The sequence below is a fragment of the Amblyomma americanum genome, chromosome 2 (genome assembly GCF_052857255.1).
Source record: "Amblyomma americanum isolate KBUSLIRL-KWMA chromosome 2, ASM5285725v1, whole genome shotgun sequence".
NCBI lineage: Eukaryota > Metazoa > Arthropoda > Arachnida > Ixodida > Ixodidae > Amblyomma > Amblyomma americanum.
The window spans coordinates 98,108,101-98,133,595 of NC_135498.1; the positions used below are offsets into that span (position 1 = coordinate 98,108,101).

At 43.7% G+C, this 25,495-nt stretch overlaps 1 protein-coding gene across 3 annotated transcripts in view; it reads right to left on the minus strand.

The window, feature by feature from the left end:
• Positions 1-5,055: 5,055 nt before the first annotated feature.
• The window catches only part of LOC144121657 (monocarboxylate transporter 10-like), a 71,078-nt gene continuing 50,638 nt past the window's right edge, over positions 5,056-25,495 (minus strand). The window contains exons 4-5 of one of the 3 annotated variants that reach the window (XM_077654986.1): positions 23,002-24,105; positions 5,056-5,267 (exon numbers count right to left, since the gene is read on the minus strand). In XM_077654986.1, the coding sequence (XP_077511112.1) occupies positions 5,251-5,267; positions 23,002-24,105 (1,121 nt within the window). In that variant the 3' untranslated portion in view covers positions 5,056-5,250. Of the gene's footprint in view, positions 5,268-19,890; positions 20,055-23,001; positions 24,106-25,495 lie in introns of those variants that run through there. The other 2 variants (XM_077654987.1, XM_077654985.1) reach the window with 2 other exon arrangements.

Consider the following 25,495-nt stretch of genomic DNA (forward strand, 5'->3'; position numbering starts at 1 on the left):
GTCACTCGTGCGGCGTTTAAAAGTGTGTCTTTGTAGATCTAGAGCTTCGTTGAACTCGGTGTCATCACTGCACCTCTCTGGCAACCACTGCGGCCCCTGTTACCACAATGCAGCATTTTATGGCAGATGCCCGAGGCTAGGTAAAAACATTGATATTCAATCGTATTTGCTTGAAGCAAAAATCAAGTTGTGCGCTCAGATAAAGATGCCATGTAGTACTGATGTACATTTTGAAATTTTAAAATTACCACAAATTAAAATGCTTCCCCTTGCATACCCGCAAGCTCGTCACAATTCGTATTACGGGAGAATACGGGAGAAGATATTTCCGCATACTTCCTGTGTGCCGACGCTAATGACGGGGCAAGGTGGTTTGTTTGATAACAACGGCGCATTTTTACCGAAAGGTACTTCAAATTACATGCGTTGAAAATTATGGAAAATTCGTGCGCTCGCTCTCAACCATGTTACTTCACAAAATGTGCCCGCATACATCCCAGCTTCTATCCCGAGGGGCACTCCTGCAGTTTTAGCGCCAAGTTTTTTACGCGCTGTGTTTAGTTCTCCAGCCCAATTTGGAAGGGCGCGTCGACAATTCTGTGTAAAGTCCGCTTCCTGCATTACAGTTCTAAGACGCTTGATTGGTGTTCAGAAGAGACCTAAAACACAATCCGCACATGCAAGCTTTGAGGCTGCTTGTCAGCCTTGTGTTACAAAGATCACTTCACGATACTACTGCTGCGCATCAGAATAATGATTTCATGCTTTTCAGTTCGTCATACGTTTGACATGCTTTTGCCGACGTTGGTCATTCAAGTTCTATAAAAGTAATAGTAATGTAGCAACAATCCTTCGGCCAAAATCTATTATTCACGCTCGCTTGGCCGACCAAAACGCATCCATTACACCAACAGAGATTACATTTGTGGTGATAGCAGTGTGTCAGTAAATATTGGTAGCGCACAGTGAAAGGAAAGTCCAGCAAAAACCCTCCGAAGAAATTCTGGACAGAAGCAATTTTCAACGGGAAAGACTTTATGACCGCAATCGTTATATATATTTTATGATTTCACTATAACATTCAATATATCCGCTGATCTTCATTCGGCTGGCCTGTATTCTTTTGCTGGTAATGTTTTTGTTATCGTCTAAAACTTTTCCTATTGGTTTTCTATGGCAATCTTAACTACTCGTTCGTTCGATGGAAAAACTGAAATAAAGATTTTGCTCAGAACAGGAAGGACGGACAATTACCTTTAATATTCCCATAACATTACATTAAAATATTCCAATATTGAAAATTTTGTAGCAGAATGCTGGACATGTGTCTCCGATATCGCAATGCTAAATGTCAATGCGCATTGCTTGCTGCCCGTGCACATTTTCTCCCCATGTATATACACTCCCCGTCAAGTATTTAGGGTACAGAATTTCCTTTTAAGGCATGCAGTGCAGCACCCAAGGAGGCCATAAATCTGTAAACTTGTGAAAGGCGAGACAAACTCGTGCGGCTGTGCCTACCATTGGCTTTTAAAGTTGTTGTGAGCGCTTAACATGCGGCTTACAATGGTAAAAACGGAGACGTGAAACACACAGAAGAGGAGAACGTACGTACACACACACACACACTAACAAAATTTGCACAAGAACACGACCGCTATGCAGCGCATGCCGTATTGGATCACTGGTGAACCAAAAGTTGGAATGCCTTCTACTGCACAGCGCCAATCTACAGACAAGACAGAGCAGTGCCGCATTAGAAGAAATGCGAGTTAGATAGCTGCCGCCGAACGGGTTTAAGTTTGTGCGCACCTACTTAGAAGTTCACGCCGAAAAAAAGTCAGCAAAGGACGATAACAACCGCTAAGATGCACCGATCATTTTGAGTCAGTGTTTAACAGTGCGAATATCGCATTGTATATAAGTAAACGGCACTAACGTGAGAATGCGAGTACAGTCTGGTGCGTTTCACCGACGGGCGGGCGAGTATAGACGTCGCGTAGAGATGCTAAAACACGTGTGCGATGCCTAACCCGGCCGTCAACAGTGGAACACCGAAACGGTCCTGCTACTCCAGGCCTCATGGCCGCTAATGTGAATCAGCTATCCTTGATTAATGCCCTACGCCGGTGCGCTTAGGTCTACTGCTTTTTTTTTTTTTGCTAACGCCGCGTATCATTCCGACAAAGCGATGCCACTGACTGGACGGGCTCCTTTGAAAGGTCTTCTTTCTTGAGTTGCATCCGACTGTAGTAATGCCCACGTCTATATGTAACAAGGTATCGCAAAGCAATTTTGTTATGCAAACCTAATTGTTGATCGACCTGCGTGTTTTGGTCTCGCATAGAATCAGCTCTCCATGAGAAAAGTTCTCATTTCTTGGCGTCAAAGTTAATGTAATAAATGGCTTATTTGAAGCACCTTTGATTGCCTTCATAAAATAACAGAGGTTAGTAAACATTGGTTTCCGCAAAAAAAAACAACCTTCACCTACTAAGAAACCAAATAAATGGCGGGCCCAATAAGCCATCAACAACTCCGCTCCGTTTCTTTTAGAATGTTCAGCCGCTTCCTTCATATAAGTGAAATAGAAACCATTTAATTATCAATATAGCTATGATGAAAATTGGTAGAGATCACCACTTCAAACTTTCAAGCTTCTAACATAGAAGATTGAAACCATATTTTAACAATAAAGTTGCGGTCTAGCTTACCGTGTACACCACCGAGGAGACCGCTCAACCTTATTATATCTGGAGCGAACGATGATGCAAGAAAGCCCGCAGAACCTACAAGAGCGCCCAGTAGAACCATGTGGTAAACGGACATTTTTTGCTGAAGAACTGCTAGGAGCAAGCCTGCGTAAAAAGAACGCGTACTTGAGGGCAGAGCGCAGCCGGTGTGAAAGCCTGACCTCCAGGCTAAGTATTTAAAAGAACATATCATCTTCGAGGACAACGAAATAAATGAGCCCGGTGGGCAGTTCGCGCAAATTATATTTTCTCTGTTCCATCGCTTGCTGCGCCTTCACCGCCAAGCAGACGCACCAGGAATGGCCTCTGACGCGAACAGATCCCCTCCCAAGGTGAAGCGGGTTCGTGGCAGCTGAGTAGCACTTGCCCAGTTTCCTCAGGAGACAGGTCACTGCGCCGCCGAAGATACGCGTGAGGTTTGTAGCTTCATGCAAGTTCAAAGTTCCACAAGGATGGAATTCTCGGCTATGCGAAAACCTGCACTTGTAGCTTTAAAAAGCCATCCTTCGCGGTGTACGAAGTGCGCGAGACACGGTCCCGCTTGATGGGTCACGCACCCCTACACTGTAGGCAAATACTGGTCTATTCCGGGCAAACAAAAGAGGTAATAGATACATCAAAACATAGCCGTGTGCAAAGTAAGTTTAGGAACTTACCACTGAGCTGCCAACCAACAGCAAACGTTGTGCGCTCGCGTGAATACTAAAAAAAATGATGCTAGATTTGCGTAGTTAGGCCGAATTTCGATTTGGGTGCACTAGCAGTTCGGTATTCACTCCGGTTCCCGTCTTCAAATCCAGTGTTCACGGATGGCAGTTCGGTTAGTAATAATGGGTTAGTGTTCATATATGTGGAAATGGTCATTCTTTACATTCATAGACAACATGGGAGTCTTCCTGCAACTCCTAGAGCAGTGGTGGAGCGTTCCAGTGATGTGCCACTGCCCTTCTATGGCAGGGGATGCAAACGGCGGGGCCTGGATTGCGTTGCGATTCATGTTGCTCTTCCGTGCAGCCTCCTATAATTGACCTGAGCTCCTTAAATTGTGGACAGGTTGCTAGGTTTGGGTCTATATATGCAAGATTATGACGTCCTTGACTTCTTAAAAAATAAGTGTGTAGCGAAGTACAAGCTTCATTAAAGGAAACATTTTTAATTGACTCGACGTTTCGATCTCTTGATATAGACCGGTTGTCCGATCTAAACGTCGTGTGAAATAAAATACTTCTTTTAACAAAATGTAAACTTCGCCAGATACTTTTTGAAGCAGTAAAAGACGTCATAGTCTCGCAAACTCTATTTATACTGTACTTTTCTTGATGCTTCGGCCTCGGACCTAGCTTTTATCCAGGTTTCAATCAGAGTCAATTTCATTCCCTTTTACTCTTTCGGGTGCAGGATCATTTCTTGTGCTGCTAGATTTTAGCTTTCCTAAAGCAAGTACTTCTATTCGCCCGCTTTGCGGCAGCTCACTTACAATGTTTGCTCCCACACCTGAAATAGGTTGCATCTGTGCTCTCGTTAGATTGGCTTGAGAAACGATAAGCCGTCTATGAGAAGCGTAGTATTAAGCGCGGAAGGTAATGACCAAAATGCACGCTTTCCTGCGCTTGCCCTGAAATGTGTTATCGTAGCCAAAGCATGCTGCCTATTTGTTTTTTAAAGCGGGGAAAGGGGTTGAAAGTGTGGTTATAGATTGTTCTTGCACCAAAGAAAACGAATCATCGGGAAGTCAACCCTTGCCGCTTTTCTCTCTTTCTCTCAGAAATTCGCAATTGGGCGTGAAATCAGTGAACACTCAGGAGTGAAAGCACGTTTAACATGAAGCAACAAATGTATAAATTTTATCAGTGGCCCCTTCCTTGGCCTCATCAATAAATTATGGTTGCTTCCTGCCGAAGGGGCATCGATCCCAAAGTTACACAGAGCTGGTTGCCCGTTTCCTTACAGGTGACCTTCTCTACCTTTTGAGAGCATTCAGTTCCTGTAATCATTGGAACCAAGTATTCGTGGTCAATTTTTGAGACTGTTTAATTATTTTGAAAAAATAGCGGCAATTGAAGTGCGGTCCGTTCCCCGTCCGCTTGTTTTGTCGTGTTGTCTTTGTTTTTCTAGATGGCACAAAAAATTTCAGCTCGTTAATAATTAATGTATTGGGGACTACACGTCACTTTTCTTTCTTCTCTTGTTCCTATTAAAAGTTTTCACTCCGGACTGATTCCTAAACAAAACTTGAAATCTCACTCATGGAACTTCCGACAGCCGTTTGCACGGACAGTGGCCAAGCAGGCTGATATCGTGGCTGATATCAAGTTCCCCCATGAATAGGACGCAGAGAAGGCCACTGCTCGAGGAGGTGAGTATGGCGAAAATTACTACGCATGCCTCCACGACCGGGATGGTCCAGCATACGTCTTGCACGACAAGCGGCGACATACTTGTTTGGGATTTGGTACCATGGAGAAGAGACCTGGGTGCCAGCCGGGACGCCGTCACGCTACATGTTTCCGTGTCCTGTGACAAAACATGAAAGGAACAACGAGACGAATAATATACACATACTGGACAAACTATTCAACAAAAATGTATTTAATGATTAGAAGCTGTAACACCGTCATAGCTACCCCACAAGGTGCGTGGCACAAATGAAAAGAAAAGCAAGGCTAATTCGCATGAAGGTACTCTGTTATCCTGTGCATCTTTTATGCTCAGTTAAAATATCTGTGAAATCGACTTAAGGTAACTATCTATCACTTAAGAAACAGGTTGCCCAGACAATCAGGCCGCTACCAATGAACGAAGCTTGTTAATTATTCGTAAATGTACCATGCATGAAACAATGTTTCCAGCGCGTCTCGAATTATGAGTTGAGAAAAACAAGACGTCAAAAAATAGACTCGAAGACAACAGCCGTTCTGCACCATTTATTCAAGGTGCGTTTTCTTTCCTTCTTAAGGCTGCTATTCCTGATGTAAATTTCAAATGTATCACTAATGGACCCAAATAAATGTGATTTGGCTTGCCTGATTGGAAGAAGCGCTTGTCGGGAAGCGCAGACTAATAAAATCAGTTTACATTAATTCGCAGTGTCTACCGCACTGTCGGCTTGTCCCCTTCTACACGTCCTGGAGTAGCATGCCAGGCCGACAGCCAGGCAGACTTCTCCTGTTCCACTAAAGTCTCTCCTCTTCTTCCTCCTCCTCCTTCTACACGCATCAACGTAGCGATGTGTTGCAAGAAGACATCTTCGAACATTTTATGAGTTTAGGAAGTTGTTGATCGTCCTGTCGCCTTTCTTGTGTCCCGTCCTCTGCGCTGTTTCTCAAGATTTTAAACGTTGCTACGGAGCGCTAAATTGATGTAGCGGATAGTATTTTCAGATAGGATACTTCTAAGCTTTCTCAGGAGAAGTAATATCTGATTAAAAACGCGAAATCACGGGAATTTCTAACCGCAGCTAATCAATATACCTAACGTAATTGAGATAAGGAAGCGTAATATTGAGAAAACGGAGCCAGGTCTAAAAAAAACTACATACTATATGAACCATGAAGATGAAGCCATACATAGGTAAACATCACGTACACACACTAAGAGACAAGGACCGCAATGTACTTACCGATACGGATAACATAGTTGACGTAACCGAGCAACTCTACACAGATACCTACAGTATCCTAAATTATCTTGACGCTAACGACAAAATAGTGATGGGAAAAAACGGACGTCATGTCGGCAATGATGTAGGCTAAAGAGGGACTTACCGGGAATGAAAAAGGAGAAAGCGTAGGGTGAGGACAAGATAACTGCAGACTTCTTGACAGAGAGGGAAAAGAGCGGTAATGCTGGAAAACTTGCACCCTCTTTACGCAATTTCTTAAGACCTCGAACGTAGGAATGTGGGAAGAACCCTAATAATGTCTTAATTTATGAGGACAGAAACGCCAAAGTCATGAATAGCAAAAGATCAATCAGCTTACGTTCCGTTGACCGCAGGGTATTTATGTGGACAATCTTTGATACAAGTAGAGCAACCTTATGTTCAACCAAAGACAAAGCTGGCTTTGGTAAAGGCTTTTCGTCTATTTTCCGTTTTAACACCATCAACCAGGTGATATAAAAAGACTCACATAGAACCGAACACTATATACAGTTATTACCGATTACAAGAAATCATTTTACTTTGTCGAAACCTGAACAATCATGCATGCTTTAAGCAACCAGCTTATACCAGAGGCGTATATGAAGATACTGATGAAAATTTATAGCAGCTGCACAGGCGCCATGAGAGAACAGCAGACAACAAAACACTATGCGTCGAAGCAGCACACAAAAAACAGCGCAGTGACAAAACAGCACAGGGAAAAAAGAGCAAGCGTCAAAAGAGCACGCTGGACAAAACGGCACAGCGACAGAACAGCACATCGAAAACAGAGCAAGACGAAAGAGGAGCGCAAGGAAAAAACAGCACAACGACAAAACGGCACATCTGAATGCGGTGCAGCGCTACTGAGGGGGTGGGGGGGGGGGGGTGAACAATCGTAGCCATAAACGAACGGCAAATCAGAACACATACGGCAGCGACCTTTGAATTTGGCGATTGCTAGTTTCCCATACTAAGTAAGGAACAGGGTAGGGTAATGTTCGTTATCTCAAATATGTACTTTTCTGGCGGGTAATGGAATGAATAACGCTGAAGAAGTTGTTCTGGAAGCATCGATTCTACGGGTTGACAATCATGATGCTGAATTGGGACAAATACGCCCGATCTAGGGCTCTAGATGTACAAAAATTCTTATTCTTCAAAACTTTCGCTGTCGGCAATTGAATGCTCAGCAATATTGTTTGAAGCCAGCTACTGGACCTTCATACCCTGAATATATCCACTATGTAATGCATACTTTTAGTGATGGTAGAATTGCCCGAGTCGATATTTTCAGGTTGTTAGGTGTTTAACCAGGACGCTGCACAGTGGTTGTCTGAGGCTGACCGGGAGTTATTGTACTTTTCCAAACGGGCCAACCAACTGACCTCAAAATTAATGCGCCAGCGTGCATTTGTTGAATGCAATTTTATATTGAAACTGTTTTTTTTTTGCTTCAAAGAAAATTATCTCGAAACATCAATTGTCGCGAATTTTGATCAAAGCTACGTTTTTCGCTTAGAAGCCAACTTTTTAAAACATCAATTTTCGACAGATTTGACCCTTTTATTCAGGAACCACAAGAAGCACCTCACCTAACTTAACCTACCCTAACAAACACAGTTGGGAGTAGCCTGAAGTAGAGTTGTAGAATGAATGCAGGGAATTTCAAGCAAGCAAGTACTATACATAACCACAAGTTCTGCCATATACATTGTTCAAGCAACGCTGTTCCTAAATTAATGAGCCAGACCTGTTTCTTAATGAACTCGAGAAACGAGCATTTGCTAACTCTAAATGTCGCAGCCGCAGGTGTTGTGATTTGCCGTTTGCGGTTATGGCTGTGATAGTTCACCCCTCCAGCAGCGCTGCGTTTTTATGGAGGAAACACGCCAAGGCGCCCGTGTGCTGTGCGATGTCAGTGCACGTTAAAGATCCCCAGGTGGTCGAAATTATTCCGGAGCCCTCCACTACGGCACCACTTTCTTCGTTTCTTCTTTCACCTCCTCCTTTATCCCTTCCCTCACGGCGCGGTTCAGGTGTCCAACGATATACGAGACAGATACTGCGCCATTTCCTTTCACGAAAAACCAATTATTATAATTATTCACCGTACTCCGCTATGCTGTTTGTCGTCGTGCTGTTATTCTCTGGCTCATCAGTCGTCGTTCTGTTTTGTAGCTGTGCTATTTTGTCGCCGTGCCGTTTTGTCCGGCATGCTGTTTTCACGCGTGCTGTTTTTTTCCTATGCTTTTTTGTCGCTATGCTGTTTTTTCTTTTGCTGTTTTGTTGCTGTGCCGTTTTCCCTTGTGCTCTTTCGTCACTGCGCTGTTTTTTGTGCGCTGTTTTGACGCATGCTGTTTTGTCGCGTGCTGTTTTGTCGTGTCCGCAGCTGCACAGCAATGATAGCACTTTAAGGGGAAGTAGAAAAATACTAGCTAAAAAGCGTGTCAGAGAGGAAGACATAATCTCTCCAGGACTGCTCAGTGCGTAATTACTGGAAATATTCAGAGAACTGTACTAAAAAAAGTTAAGTATAAACGCTAATAGAGCGTACCTTAGCAATCTCCGATTTGCGAATTACATTCCCTTGCTATCTAACTGAATAACCGAATAGCAAAGCATGAAGGTGGTCCTAGGCAGGCAATGCAATAGAATTCGAAAGGACCTAAAAATTTATATGCATAAGGTTAAAATAATGTTCAACTGTCTCAAAAGGAAACATTTGTTCACGGTAGGAAGCGAACATTTGGACGCTGTAAGGCAATACATCTACATTGGGCAGGTAGTGACCACATATCCGGACCACCAGCGTCAACTAACTAGGAGAACAAATGTGTGGTGAAGTGATTTGGGCAGCAATTTCAGGCGATGCATAGCAGTTTTCCAAGGTCTCTAAATTCATAACAGAATAAAAAAAGAAAAACAAAAGATATCGAGCTCCACTAAAACTCTCTTTTCGTTTCTATTTGTCATCGTTTTCTCCCTGCAGTATTCAATCTAGGTGCATTCTCATTAAAAGCAAACTGTCCGGACTTGGTGAAATGGGTTACGGCTATATATCATATAGGTTAGCGGTCCCCAGGGCAAGGTCACTATTCTTCCTGTCAGCCCTTCATACCTAAACAAAACTCTAGTGCACCTGATCAAAGCTCAAACCATCATTGTCTGCAATGCGCCTCTAAATTCAATGGGTTGGTTAATGGCGAAATGACGCCCCCCTAAACCGCATGCTTAGACAACTGCTAGATTAATCAAGGTGAACCTTTCTAAACAAAGGCAAAATCTTTAGCAAGCAATTTACACGCAAGGCACATGCCGAACAAAACAGCGCGCAGTGACCGAAAGAAATAAGGATATAAATGAACTATCAGAAAACCAGCATCATATCGCACTGCACACAAGCATTGGAAGGTACTGCCTTACTGGCGTGATGTTTTTGTCCCAGCAGGACATGACGTGCATTCGATGCTTAGCATTCACCTATATAAGCACCCACTCCGCGAACTTCCTGCAGAGTGCTGCGAGCGGAAGTCCTGGCGCATGGTATGAACTCCGGCATCCCCCTAAACGACAATATAGGCGTGCACTTCCGTGTACGAGTAAAAAAGACACTGCCAACATGATAAGCATGCCAATGTTTTGGCGCGGCCTCTAGAGTTCGAATATGGCTGCTCCCCCGCAGCAACTGTCGGATCATGCCACAGCTGGTACGCATATCTGAGAGTCAGCGATCAACAGTGTATGAGCGCACAAGCGCTCAAGGACGAGTTTTGGCCTTACCAACAGGTACACGAGCTACCGCTTAGAGAAATAAGTCGCGCAAAATCCGCTGCAGAATGGTATCTTTTTTTTTTTTCCGGTATAGCTCAGGGAGCCCTCACCAATGTATGCGTTTTTACTGTTTCGCGCACTATTGCACCGGTCCTATGTGTGTCAGTGACGACACTGAAAATAAAGAGGACGGTGGGCCCAGCAAGACCTTACCACGTTCGTGTAAGCGCCACAAAGAGAGTTTGATATCCGCTCATAGTATTAAACCAACCCAATAAACGATGCCACGAATATTTTTTTCTTCGCGAGACTTCGAGTTATGGTTGTTTTCGTTTTTTTATATTTTTCCAGCAGCAAACTGCCTCTGAGAAAATTCTGTTAAAAATTCCAGCTAGATCAACAGTGCAGACGCAAGCTGCTAAATTGACTAATGAGGCTCGTATATCAACATCTGGATTTCGTTTCCTGCCCCTTTCTAGTATATAAAAGCTTATGTTGAGTGAAAGCAACAATTTGTGGTTTTAAGGCTCTAATGTAAAACTGCATGGCAATTTTAATGTGTTTTCAGCGTCACCTTAATACTTGCTGGCGTTATTTCAGTTCTCAACCACAGAAAATATTTTCGCGCAATAATTGCATACTCGGGCATCGATAAACATTGTGTTTTTTTTTTTCATTGCAAGTCGAAAATAGCCGTGGTTTGTTTTTTACAGGGCTTTGCAAAGTTCCTTGCATAGTGTCGTCTTTGAATAAAAAAAGCGACATCGAAATTTCAGTGCTAGTCACGTATACACCACCACAATCATAGAATGTAAAACTGTTTTGAAGACGCACAATACTCTATAAATTGTGAAAAAAACTTGTGGAGAAAATTGTTATCTAAAATGGCGAATTTGCTGCGTATTTGCGGAGTTGCTCTTATTTCCGGCGTGAAGGATGCTAAATTTATCTGAATGAAGAAATCACTCCAAAGTGCAGCGTTGCTGCGAAAAAGCCGCAAGTTTGCTGCGGACACAACTGCGTACAAAACGCCTGAAAGCGTTAAGGAAAGGCTCTCATTGGGTCGCTCTGGGTGTCATATGATTTGTTTATTAGATTTTCTAAGAACTCAGTAGCTAAAAATTTCAAATACGCATAACAGCGCAAGTATGTTGTACTAATTATTCTGATTGGCACATGCATGCCCGGAGATGCACATTTGATTTCAGTACCTTCTGTTTTTTGGGACAAAAATATAGTTTTTAAATCGGTCACTAGGCTAGCTTACTCATTTGTGAAGTCACTGTGATGAGCTTTGGGCTCCGTATGGAAAATATCATGCATACCTTAGTTTCTGGATAATAATGCGCGTATAAAAAGTCGGAATGCTTAATGCATGCTTTAACTATTATTCAGACTAAAGAAAAAAATTGATGCCTAAGAAGGTTAGTTTTAATATTAACGGGGGCGGGGGGGGACGCAATAACTTCTAATCGTCTGGCTGAAACTACCAGAAGATAACAAAAATACAATGACACAACTAATAATGGATGAGGAAAAGAATGCACTGAAGGGCAACCGCGCTCCATATATACAATGACACTAATGAAATGAGACACGCGCAAGAGAACTGCACGCCACGTCACCATGAGATAATAATGCGGGGAACTGATCTTCCGTGCAGCACTCAGTGACGCCGGCTGGCAGCCTGTTCCACTCATTGATCGTCCACGGAAAAAACGAGGTTTTCTAAATATCTGTCCCACATTTAATCTTTCCGATCTTCCACCGATGATCAAGTCATCTAGAAAAAAAGTGAGGTTGAGGCAGGTACTGGTCTTTGTGAATGCTCAGCTTTCCAAAATAGATGTAACGCATGATTTGCAACCTCAAATGTTTCCTATGGTTAACTGATGATTCCCAACCAAGGTGGTTTTTAAGAGACGTGACATTAGTCGAGATCTGTAATTATTGGACACAAATCTCGCAGCATTACGCGCTCCACGCATGTCACATGAGTAAGCAAACTGCGTGTCCCAGACAGGGCAGGCTTATTAAATAATTGGGCGTAAGTGAAATTTAAGAGTTGTTAGAGATCCGACAGTGCTTTATTGAAATTTCGTTTTAAGCAATTGGGCATTCTGCAGACCTTGGATGTGCTATCCACAACTTACCTCGTCCATGTTAGGTTAGATGTAATATAAACGCCGAGATACTTATATTCAACTACTTTTTGCAGAGGAACATTGTGTAATGGGTAACTTGTTTGTAATGGTGATCACTTTCGAGTGAAAGAGATAAATTGGCTTTTTGTAGCGTTCAAGGACATTTGCCATTTTCAGCACCAGCACTGAATAGAATCCAAGTTTCGCTGAAATTTTAACGCATCAGAGGAAATTTTCACTATAGATGGTTTGCTTATGCAATATTCCTGTTTGATTATTTTACGCATCATCAAAGTGCGGAAAGTTATGCAGGCAGCCTGTGTCTACAACTTCCGTCCATGCCACTCATGAGCCAAGAAATGCTTCCGCCATAATATTTTCACCTCGTTGTGACGGCAGTCAGGCAGCCAGGAAGGCAGTGAAGAGGGCTTCCACAAGAAAATGTTTATTGGGCTGATTCGCGTCCAAAGAGAACTGAATGGCTCGTCCGCGGCGATAGACAACAAGCGTGTTCTGCGCTCGTCGATCAGGATGCCTCCAGCTCTCGGCCGTACTCAATTTAAACCTCGCAACGAAGTTTAAGGTACGGCGAGCAATGTGGCCACAACAGTCTCGAACAAAGTAGAATTGGTTCCTCCTGTCTGCGATCATTTGAGATAAATCTAGCCGCATCTTGCATCACAGATGAAGCGAGAAGTCTGCGTGCTGGCGACACTGAACATGAAGAAATAAGCATTACAAAGCTTTGCAGCAATACTCGTATATCCAAGACAGCTGGGATAGACTAAGACCAATCTTGCTAATTAATGAACTTGGCTCAAGTAGCAAGGAAATGTAGTTAAAGCAGCAGAAACAGTCATTTCAATAAGCATATTTGGCACACATGGCGACCGCGAATGTATCAGGAAGATGGGATGACACCAACTTAAGCTGGCAATGCAAGCACTAAACTATAAATTCAGACATAGATAATGAGTAATAGAATACTGGATGAGTTCAGACAGTTTGAAAAATGGTAGGCGCTTAGAAGAAAACATTTTAATTTTTTTTCGTTTTCATTTCTTATATAAAAAATGACAAACCGGCTCATTAGCATACAATAGTAAGGCAACGAATATACGAGCTTCTTGTTTGTTCGCCATGCATGTACGTGATTTTGAGGCCTATAGTTGTTACTAGACTCCCAGTCTGAAGGGTTTCGGCTCAGTTCCCAGTATCTCGGGAACATAGTTTTTGTTTGGTGCCCCGGTGCCGTCATCTAGTATTTTTGTTATACTGCTGCTGGTCAACACCAACGACAGGTTTCGTTGCTGATGAGCCATATATTCATTTCGCTTCAAAACTCTTTACTGGGCTTATTTGCGCCCAGAAACAAAAGAACAAATCAGCGGCGGTAATACCAAGGAGCGTGCTCAGCATATCGTCGAAGGACGGAATGCCCGCTGCTTTAAGCAGCGCTGTATTTGAAGCTGACAAAAAAAAAAACCTTTCAGATAAGGCACAAAAGCAAATACGATGATCTCGAATGCTGTAGAAGACCTTACGTGTGGTGGCGATTATTCGAAATAAGCCTAGTTGCTGTTTCCATAACCATCAAAGTGATAAAGCCGCCTGCCCGAAGATTTAAGGATGAAGAAACGAACGTAAAATCTTCGCGGCCATATTTACCGAGATAACAAAGTTCGAAATGCATGGGAAAGAATAACGATTGTGGCAACTGTAAAGGTGAGCAGTGTTTTCTGTTACTACCTTTTTGTTCATTAATTACGTACTGAATATTGAAAGAAGCCTCCAAGAAATTAAGACACGATGTCTCTCTCGTACAAGACGTGGAATGCACGAGGAGCAACGGGTTCCGTATTTATTGTATGCTTGCGATATTCTACTCATAGCTGATAGCTAATATTGGCCGCCTGATTAATATCTGTGGCGAAAAAGAACACGCTGTATGCGATGCTTAGGGCGAACAAGTGATGGCTAATGATATTCAAAGATACCATAGATCATTTGCCCACAATGCGAGGCCATTATACAAAGAGAGTGACAGTATAGATATATACTTGGGTATGCTTATAGCAAGGGAGCTATACATTGAAAAGCATCAAGACTCCTGCGGCTGAAGTACGACGGTACTGTTACGTGATGGCCAGCCAAGAAACAGGACATACGGTGCAGGGCCTAGCGCGAGCGCTGCGCCCCGCGCCAGAGCCCGCATCTTCGTCGTCTCCTTCGTAGGATTACCACGGGGCATCGAGAGATTGCCCCAATCTATTACTTGAGTTTGACGGTTGAGATGACGGTGAGGATAGTCTGAAAGGACAGAAGGTGATGAAAGGCCTGCCACCGTAATGAATGAGTTGAAGTTATCAACAGTTGCCCCCGCAGCTTCATGTCCAGCGGGCGGTCGCCCAGAGTCGACGCCAAAGGTTTATGGACTCCGCGCGGACAGCTTGGGCGGGGGTGCTGTCTTGGTATTTGTCGTCGTTCGGACATAGCGCGTTTTTTCCTGGCCGTCGTTAGGTCACAGAGCGTCTGGTCCTGGTCGTCGCGTCTTGTGGGCGGGACTGGGGGCGTGGCGGGAAGAAACCGGCTGGTCGGTTCTGGCCAAGCTGAGCTGGGGTTGAGGCAGGCGGCGGAGTCCAGGTGCCCACGGCCGACGACCAAGGCGAGCAGAACGCGGCGATGCTCCAGGGGCGAGGTTGACGATGTTACCCCGCACCTCACACCAAATGTTACGTGATGGCAAGCCAAGGAACAGGACATGATCGATGACAGATGAAATATGATTTAACGGCTGCAAGCCTAGTGCGCGGGCTCGCCTGGAGCCACATCCCGCAACTTCGTCACCTTCTTCGTAGCAATATTTCGCGATATTGAACCATAGATTATTATGGCAGTGCAGCAGGTGTGGAGAACTAATATGTATTTCTAAAGGAATAGTTATGTCCGAGATTTCATTTGGGAACAAAATTTTGAGCCTAAAGCGAGAGGTTTAGTTGGGACAAGAAAATATTGGATGTTGAAAGATTAGCATTACGTGCTCACGGAAACCACGAATGAGGTGAGACCGACAAACATGGGCTGAGCATGGTTAAATGTGTGGAAAGCACAGGGAGAAATATTGTATGGTGACTCGGTCCAAGGAGTTGAAAGGCGCAGATTTCATGCAAACCTATTGAGTGCGGGGCTGGACACGGTAGGAGGAGAAAACGACAGACGTGTGAAGGTATGGATAATCTAGAGAGGCGGATACACTTGGAAAAAGCTGGAAAGAAAAATTTAAAAGAAACGCCGGCTGAGGTGGCAAGAAAAGTTGCTGTCACCAACATCCAAAACAAAAATGACCGAAACGTCAGTGCAGAAACGCACACTGATCGACAGCTTGGTGCTGGACACACATGTGCACGACAAGTGCATAGAACATGCACTGACATAACGAACGAAGAGAAAGTAGGTGACGAAGCCGTGAGCCCGAACGTCTGTGCGCTTGTAGCTGGGAAACAAACAGCGTGCAGTCGCGGAAGTAAGCCACGGTTTGAATCAGCAGAGTGAGAGGACAAAAAATTCGGAGTTCAAGTGATAATAGGAAGCACATGAAAGCATTCGGGAGAGAGGATTGTGTACGGAAGCGCTTTTTGCTGTCATCTCGAATATGAGAACATTAATGGAACAATAATGAAGAGGGTAAAAGAAGATAGATGAGCAGTGGCCTATCTCGGGCAGTACTGTTCGCTGAAAATTCATCAAGCATTGTGAGGCCGCCGAAAATCAGCATCCTGAAAAGAGCGCTGGCAAGTAAAATGTCCGGATATCTCAGCAAGTCGCCACATGCAGCAGAAAACGGCATCAGATTTCTTTCGGAAATTGGAAACTTCGACAATTTCAAATCCTTATACATAATTTTGTATCTAAACCCTTTGGGGATGGACTGCTATAACAGTATGCACCATTACCTAGAACTTGTGCTTTCAAAGTTTGATAGGTTACTCATAATTTATGTACAATATTACGGCTTCATCCGGAATTTCGTGAAAATGATAAACTAATAAAGATTTTAAAAACTTCTTTTCGATACACGCATTTTCTTTCCGAAAACTCATAGAAACCTTGACACTTGCATAATGCTACGTACATAAATGCCTGCTTTACTCCTTTGGCTGCCGTAAAATAATAGTGTCCTCACATCAGTCTAACACGCTGCCATATTTAAAACACTTAAAAATTGATACGATTCAGGGTTTTTGCACTTGCCCAGCGTCTTCCCAAGTGGAATTCGGGATGGATGTTTTTCGGTACTGGGTAAACAGTGAAGCTGACTTTTAATTCCGGGGGATGCCTACAAATGCACTAGGTCCATGACTGGAGGCCATAATCCCGAGTTTCTTCAAGACTTGTCTTCCTGTGGGGGTACCTTTGAGTCTTTCAAGATGGTTTATTTTATGGGTTTAAGAAGCTCGTCGACTGCACTGCCGAAGCCCAATTGTAGCAGTGCTGCTGGTTGCGATGTAAACGGAGGTGCCAGTGGCCATTTTCAAGGTTTAATGGATGATAATCTACAATTTATTGAATTCGGTATGCGTTAGCTGATAGTATACCTAATGGTCTTAAAGAATATTCGACTTATTCTTTTACCGGCTCTTACATGTTTTTCTACCTTATGTGTAATCAGCCACATGAACCTATCTTTCCACTAGTGCACAAATGTGTACTTGTGCATGCCAATATGAAACGAAGAAAAAATTTTGTGCGCTGTTAGCAGAACCGACGGCCGCTAAGGGTACCGGACTGGATACCAAGAGTATCAAGAGAATGCAAGCGTAGAAGAGGGCGGCAAAAAGTTACGTGGGCGGTTGTGATTGAAAAATTCACAGGGATAAGGCAGCCGCATCTGGCACAGGACAGGGTTAATTCAGTAGATATAGGAGAGGCTTTTGCAATGTAGTGAAATAGTTTTTTTTCTTTATGATTGCAAGAAAAATATACACAAAGTTTACGTTGATGGAAGAAACTGGATCATGAGCGATGGCTAGTCATCAGAGCATGTGGAATGTGTGATAGTTGTTTGATGCTGAGTGAAATGAGATTCCACATTGTTGCGCTGATAAATTATATTGTTCTACGTCCACATATATTGCGCGTTATAGGTATATTACTGTTATTAGTGTGTCTAGCGTTACTCGAAGGCAGCAATAAGGCTGGATAACTATGACGTGTATTTGCTTTTATAATGCTGTTCACCACGAGAACGGTCGAATAATCCTATTACTCAGGGGTTTATAAGCAAATTCTCTTTGAAAATTCTCTTCAGCTTTCTCGGCGATAGGAAACGTTTGCTTGAAAGCTTTCGTGTACCTCACGCTCACCCTGGCGCAAAAGTGGAGGCACCAAGTGAATTCACAGAACTACGTTCGGGCGCTTTCTCAAGGTGCAGCGCTTATTTTCAAGATGTACATAGGGTGCCTGAGCAAATAAGTTAGCTTGTCTGCCTACACATTTCTGCCAGGCAAGTGTTTATTCGCTTCGTCCGCTTCAACTAAGCAGCCAATAACATCAGCATCTTTTCATTGCAATATGGTCAGTAAGTATAGCGGCCACGTGTCCTTGGTGAAACGTGCCTTCTCGCAAGTGTCCCCGAAGTACATTAAGTACAGACCGATGTCATCTCCACTGCGACAGCGTTACATGAAGCCTTTTGTTCTGAACATGTTTTCTCTTCCTCCATGCGATACGCTGACATCGCATCCATTTTTAGCTGGCAGCAGCGTATGGCCATGGCGTTTCATCAATATCCACGTCCTTACGCTTAATCTCCCTCTTTTGTGTATGCATCGCGTTTGACCTCTTATATGCTACCTCGAGGTTTGCATTTTCAGCCTCGCGTTCGGCAGTTTGCTTTTCAACGGTAAATTTTCCAATTTCTTTTTGTTATCTCATTGATCAACTGCAGATATTCCGAGAGCTCACCGTCGTCGGCCTCAAGTATTGGACAGCTGAACTCAAACATTCTGCCGACTGTTCTGCCGAAGTGAGTTTTTAATGCCTTCTGAATCATGGATGCTGCAAGTACCGCTTACTCAATGCAAAAAGACCTGTGCCTTGGCGTACTTTCATCTCTCGCGTCAACGATAGCTACACAACACCTTTGTAGTGCCCTCACGAAAAAACTTTGCAAATGCTTAGCGACACAAAGCCAAGCACTCGCTTTATACCCCAGCAGCGATTGAAGCAGAGTTCATCCACACTAACCTATATTGTTGCAGACATTCCACAGCTGCGGACTTGTTGGTACGTTGCGCCACCTGCCGGAATCTACCGAAGGGCTAGCATGGAGCAGGCGAGACACCTGGCCTTTGGGAATGAGACATTGGGAGTTGGTTGGCAACTCAAAGACGACGACCGAGAATGAGAAAATTTAACAACAAATGTTTTCCATGGCAGAAGTGAAACTCAAAGCTCCCCATAGATGACTGAGCATTGCCTTTTATTCATTCTAGTCACACATATCTAGCAATTTTCGACAAACATTTTGAAAATTGTAAGATGCTTTTACGGCAGTTCTGAAGGTAATAGCCCATTCTGATATATAGCAAAATCTTCCTTTTAAAGTGTTTCCATCAGTCGCATCGAACAATTAACACGCCGATTGAAAAACAATGGTAAATGCTTTTGGCGATAGGAAAATCATTAACAGAAACAAAGAACTCATCACTCCCGTTGGGTGGTCTCAATTTATATTTATATATTTATTGTTATATTGAAATCTGACATCTTTCATTATATGGAAAAGCTGCGGACGCAAATGGCTTCGCGCTCAAAAATGCTTTTGTCCAGAATTGCTGGGTATGTCTAAGGAACCCCATAAGAGTCTAAGCGGCAGTGTTCGACATATCAATCAATAAGGTGGCGCAAATATCTGACGCAAGAAGCCCGCCCCTTCACACGGTGATACATCTCGGTGTAGCTTCGGAGAACGTGCATTCCATCGGTATTGCGGGCCGCATGTGTCAAGATACATCTCTGCCAGGTTGTTCTTGTTCGACAATTGGCCGTTGCATGCTTGTGGATCTGATAAATAATGTGTTTTTGTGTAAGTGCCTGATTTCCTCAAATAGATTCGGGGTTCGTCGTGAAGCTCCATTATTAAATCCGAGCCCATTTCCTGCGTTAAGTAAAGAAAATTGAGGACGCTAGTTTATTTGTTATTAGCAGGGGCCACATGGTGAAAAGCTAACCGTCTTTGCTTCCCTGCAGTGGAAAAAATTAGTCGAATTTTGCCAAAACGAGGCATCTCCTCAGTGCAGTAAATAGAGTCCATTTTTCTGAACTGAAGCCACAGTTTTAGAGGCACCAATGTGCCCCATTTAAAATAAAGCTCGATATGAGAATTCTTAATGTCAACATGCGTGTCGAGAGCACGCTCAGGTAGGTTTGTGTTAGTCGGTGCAGTACCACATGTTTGTATATTATTTTTATTTATTCTGTTGCTTTTAAAATAGAGCTCGATATGCGAATTATAATCCCAAAGCAGGTGCCAAGAGCACACTCAAGCAGGTTTCTGTATTAAGTTTGTGCAGCACCAAATGTTTGCATTTTATTTTTTTTCTCAATTTACAGCCCACTCCTTTCGGCGTAGCTTGTCGATGACAGCAATGACAGATATGAGGCAGGAGGCCAGGATATTCACGGCTCCTAGCAACCAGTAGAACTGGTCATAAGAACCCATCTTGTCCCGGAAGAAACCTATAAAACGATAATATACAGCCCGCAAGAAAAAAAAAAGCTTTAAATTAGGCACTCGTCTTTGCATATTGATAATCAAGCAGTTCGCGTCAAAAAGGTGAGGAAGTAGGATTTTTAGTACCATCAGCGGTCAGTATTATCTCCTACACAGTTTTGTTACCGGACCATCGACAGATATAAATCAACGCTATGTTCAAATATTACATTTCTCGAGTTGTAGTATACCTCTCGTTCCCAGAAGGGGCCCTCATGAGTAAGAGAACCAAGGGAATTTGTAAGGCCAGCAAGCAGGGCGCATAACATTTCGCTCCATCACCCGCTATGTGCACCTCAAGCGGAGGCGACTGGCGGTCACAGGCTTCTTTGCACCTTGCTTCCAGTGTGTTAATAGATTCAATCCCATAGAATGATACCACCACACAACTTCCCGCAGAACCCTGAACTGCCCCGTTTCATCTTGGAAGTAAGTACCATAACTGATTTTAACCAACGATGAGTCATACGGACGCTTGGTCAATTTCAGCCGATTCCTCGACCCACACAAAAAGGTGGTTTCTTAAAATGCAGAATAAACATAATGCAGGTATAATCAATTCATTTATTTTGGAGCTATCATTGTGGTTGGCAGCCACATCGAAACTATTGAAACAGGCATCTGTAACAATAAACACGGAATTTTAATCACAGGTTGCCGACGTCGACAATTAAAAACTGCAGCGGCCCGAGCTATCACGTGCAGCCGCAGCTCAGCACTATGCCGTTTATGTCGGATACAACTGCAACATGTTAGCAAATTCGCGTATACTGAGATACCAGCGTGGAACAGTTTAGGTCGTCGCTTGAGTAGTTTGATGGGTTCGTTCCTTTGGCGGAAGGTTAAAAATTTTGAGAAATCTACATTTGTCAACTGAAAGCCGATTATTTATGCGCTTCAAGCATGTCATTGCTCTTGCCTCGCTTGTTCTTATGGGACATAATGATATACTTGGCGAGCGCATGAACATGCACGTATGGGCTCAGCTGTACGCATGAGGAATTCTTTAAAGTCATTTTAAGAACTGTGTGCGTTTTTCAACAGTGCGATGTTCTTTTCTCCGTGAAGTGAAGCCCTGTCTGTGCTTCAGAACAGAAGCAAGGTTTTTATCGCTTTCTTAGAGACGAAAACTCATAACAAGGAATTAATACCAAAACATTAACCGCCCTGCTGTAGCATCTCTCGACTGCTTTGTACATGAAACAAACGGCTATAGGCGGTGCCACTGAAAAGTCGCCTAACGCTACCGCTTGAATGCTTAGAGTTGCGCCAACAACAGCAGTTCATGCTCAGTTGCACACTTTCTAACTTGAATTCTGTTTCTCCGAGGTTGATATTTACCACCGGACGGGGCTCCAGGGCCTATTCAAGCATGCGCGCCTCCTCGGTGATCGAAGCGCAGCAGAGGCTTTTCTGTCCAAACTCAATCTCTTAATCTTTCTATTTCTGACTATCTTTCAGCTCTCCAAGTACGCCTCTATCATTAGCCGTTAAGTTCTCAAAGTGGCGTAGTTCGATTGCCGTTGTGTTGAGCGAGTAATTGGGTCAGAAAAATGGGGTTTAGGTTGCTACTTTTTCAGTTAAGTTTCCTCTTCGGAGAGTAGTCAGTCAAGAAGATTTCATTAATAATAATTAATCCCACGAAGTGAATTTACTCCTTATCTTTAGTGCATCTTGCAAGCAAACCTTTGCATGAGGAGAAAAGCCAGTGTTGAGGCAGTGGAAACGTGGTTCTGCGCTTGGTAGCCTTCTCTACGACCACGACTACTAAAGAAGCGAAGAAAGCATTTTCTTTTTTTTTTCTAAAGTGTAGCCTTCATTTCGTCTTATTTTCACGTCTCTAGGACAGCGCCACACCTTAAATATAATTCTCCCCCGTAATATTAAGGCCGCAGTCTAAAGCGTACCTGGTTAAGGTGCTCTAAACAGGTTGCTCGCGTTGCTTTCCGCTTTTTTTTTCCAACTTCTGTCACTTTCGTTTTGCCTTCCACAGCGTTCAAGGTTTCACATACATTTCGGAAAAGACATCCGTTATGCCTCCAGACGCGTGACCTAATATTAAGGCACCGCTGAAATTTACTGTAACTTCGACATTCGATTTTGCATTACCCTATTTCATCCTGCATACTGCAGTTTCGGATTATTCTTCTAAGAAAAGATCGAGAAAAATACTTCGTCGGATTACCAATGAATCCAAGACATGATGAAATAAATGACGATGAAAACTTTTTAAGGCAACACAAGAACACATTACTAGAAATAAGAATCGTTTTTGTAAACCTGTTGCATCATGAGGCATTGCAATTAACAATCAACGAGTTCAAGGACACGTTTCCTCTTCTGCTAGAACCCCAAGGTGTAACCAAGAAGAGCTCTAGGTCGCTCATGGAGTCCTAATAAATACGACCAGCCTATGCTGTTGTGGTTTCCTGCTAAACAACTGTGTCGAAGTGCGACTATTTGTGTCGGTTGACACATGATGAGATTGTGTTGGTGTAATAAAGGACAAAAGTGTAACCCAATAAATCAGTTTGCCCCCGGGCTCGACATCATTTTGAACATGACGGTCGTGTGGATACCATAAACAAAGTTTACTAGCTTTGTAGACCATGTCTCCACCGTTTAAAAAACGTTGCATTCTTAGAAATTTATTCCAAATCAAGGTTCTGAATATTAAACTTCTAGAAGTGCCAATTGTGATTGAAACTCCTGAGCAGTCTGTATGCTAGTAAATAACATTTAAGCATGACAGCGATCCTTTTAATCCAAAACATTTGTTTGGATTTGGGTGGATAATTAGCCAGTATTATTGATACCGCTTCAATTTTGGTGAGTCATAAAATGTACGATTTGCTCAACAGAAGACGCTCTCAGGAGACGACGTGTCGTGTAGTTCATGAAGCCGTGTCTTACCGATCGAGGCGGGGGCTCCCATAAAGGCTGGTACCATGCACAATCCCTGCAAGCCGGAGGCGAGGCCCATGCTCACTACGCCCAGGTAGTCGCCGTACAGCACGCCCCTGATGCAGAGCAAGAATCCTTCGCAGACGCCCGCCACGGTTGTTAGTACCAACAGCATGACGTAGTGTTTGGTAAAGGACACGAGAATGAAGCAAGTCGCTGAAAGAGCGAGGCTCGAGGCTGTCAGGGGGCATCTGCTGAACGGAATCTGGTCGGAGAGAAATGGCACCACCAGGCGGCCCACCAGCTGACCCACTGCTGTGAACGTCTGCAACTGGTTGCACTGCTTTAGCGTCCCCGCCTTCTTGTCAATCCCGTATGCAACGATAGTCGTTTCATGCATGACGATAGTGTACTCCATTGCCATGAAGGTAGCCACAAGCATGTAGAACTTTCCAGAGCGAAAGAGCGAGGCGCAGTGTTGCAAAAAGTTAGGTGCATTAATCATAAGGTACTTACTTCTACTACTCTCACTCCTGCACGACTGTGGATTTTTATCTACGAAACATGATGCTGCTTTGTCGTCCAGATTGAACGCATTTCGTTCATGAGCTTCAGCTACCACACCTGCGATACTTTGTTTCCTGAACTCCCTCACCTCATTACTTGCGACTTCAACACTTTTGGGCTTTCGGCTGCCTGTTGCTATCGACAGCGCTGCTTGCCTTTGCGAACCATATTTAGAGCCTGCGGCCTCAGAACGTAACGGGCACCGAGATGACAGAGCAGTATTTGAGTAGTTACCCTGCTTTCCACCCGATGCAACCGCTGCCTTTGCTGTAGAGGACTTTTTTCTTGAAGAACACCAAACTCTTAATGGTCGCGGACTCTGTACTAACATTACGAGAGGGATGGCATGGGCCGTTATAGCGCCGACAAGAAGCAGGGAAGGCCGGCAACCGTAATTTTCGGCCGCGTAGGATAGCAAGTTCGGCCCGACGACGCCTGACACAGCCCACCCCACGTATTTGCAGGCGGTCGCTGTTGCGCGGTACTTATCAAAATAGACCAGGGTGAATAGGGTGAAGGAGGTTATTAGCATCCCTGCTCCTGCAGCTGTAAAAAACAGAAGTACAGTTTAAATAAGTTTGGTGGCAAAATTATTATTACACCCTTTCACGTGTTCTGCTTCTCGCAGCACGTTTAAACCAAAACAGCAAATATAATCGGATATAATACAAAAAAGAAGAGGCGCATTCTTCTTGAAAGAGGCCCTAAAGCCAATGGGGTTGAACCAATACGGTGACGTCACGGCCAACCGCATTTCACCTACCAGTGGCACTTGGAGCTTGCTGGCTTTAAGTGCGTCTGCTCTCGCAAATAGTTTCAATGACCCTGTTACTTCCAGCAATAACAAAAATCATTGCTCACCACATTGTGTGCTCGCTGAAGTTCTACACGAAAAGGATAGATTTACTTTAGAACAATAGTGGCGTGTTAACAAAGCAAAAGCAAAGCCAGTGCAGCTGAATCTAAGATGTGGCGGTCCACCTTAAACCGAACAGCCCGAGGCTGTTGTTAAGATGGTAACTGTGGCGCATTTATTGCGTCGTTTTACTGGCATCTTACAGTGGGCAGAGAAGCCTATGAGGCTGAGAGACTCCAAGCAGCCCGCTTTGGTAATGCAGTCTCGTTTAAGTCTTATAAAACCAAGGGTAACACAGCAACAATGCGGTGGCCAAAAGTTATTAGACACGCTTGTCTTGAACCACGAAAACGTAGCCAGTGAATATAAATAAAGCAATAATGTTGCTAACACTATGCGAATAAACAATTGTAGGACAGAGTGATAGCTATGACCAGCACAAATATCTCCGAGAACGCCAAGCTAATTTTGAACCTTCATGGCTTGTTATTCGTGCATAATCTCGCCCGAGCTACCGTGTTTGCCACAAGTAACCTGTCAACCTGTTTTTCTTCTCAGCTGCCTAGCAGGACACTTTGGGCAGCCCTTGGGCTCTACATCGCTGTAAGGGGAGGAGATTCTCATCATTCAGAAATTTTTGGCGCTAAGCGCTCCACAACACGGCTTAAATACAAACCTTTCTGCTATCTTACTTTTGGCAAAGGGAATGTCCACACTCCCAGTAGAGCTTCAGGGCACAGGGTTTCCTTAGAACCTCAGTTTTTAAGCATTCAAAGCAACCACAGTGATTTGACTGACCAAAAGTTACTTCGTAGTTGCTTTTGGAGCAAGCAAAAGTGATATTGGGCGCGGAAAAGTGGGCGTTTGCGCAGATATATACCGTATCTTCTGCTGTTTGAGTCACGTTTTTTTTAGTTGTTTCTACATACGGCTACATAAAGAGCCCTGCGCGCCATCTTTTGCCGCTCCTATTAACTATGCTTGAAAAAAATTGATTTTGAAATGAATAATAATAATAATAATAATTGGTTTTGGGGGAAAGGAAATGGCGCAGTATCTGTCTCATATATCGTTGGACAC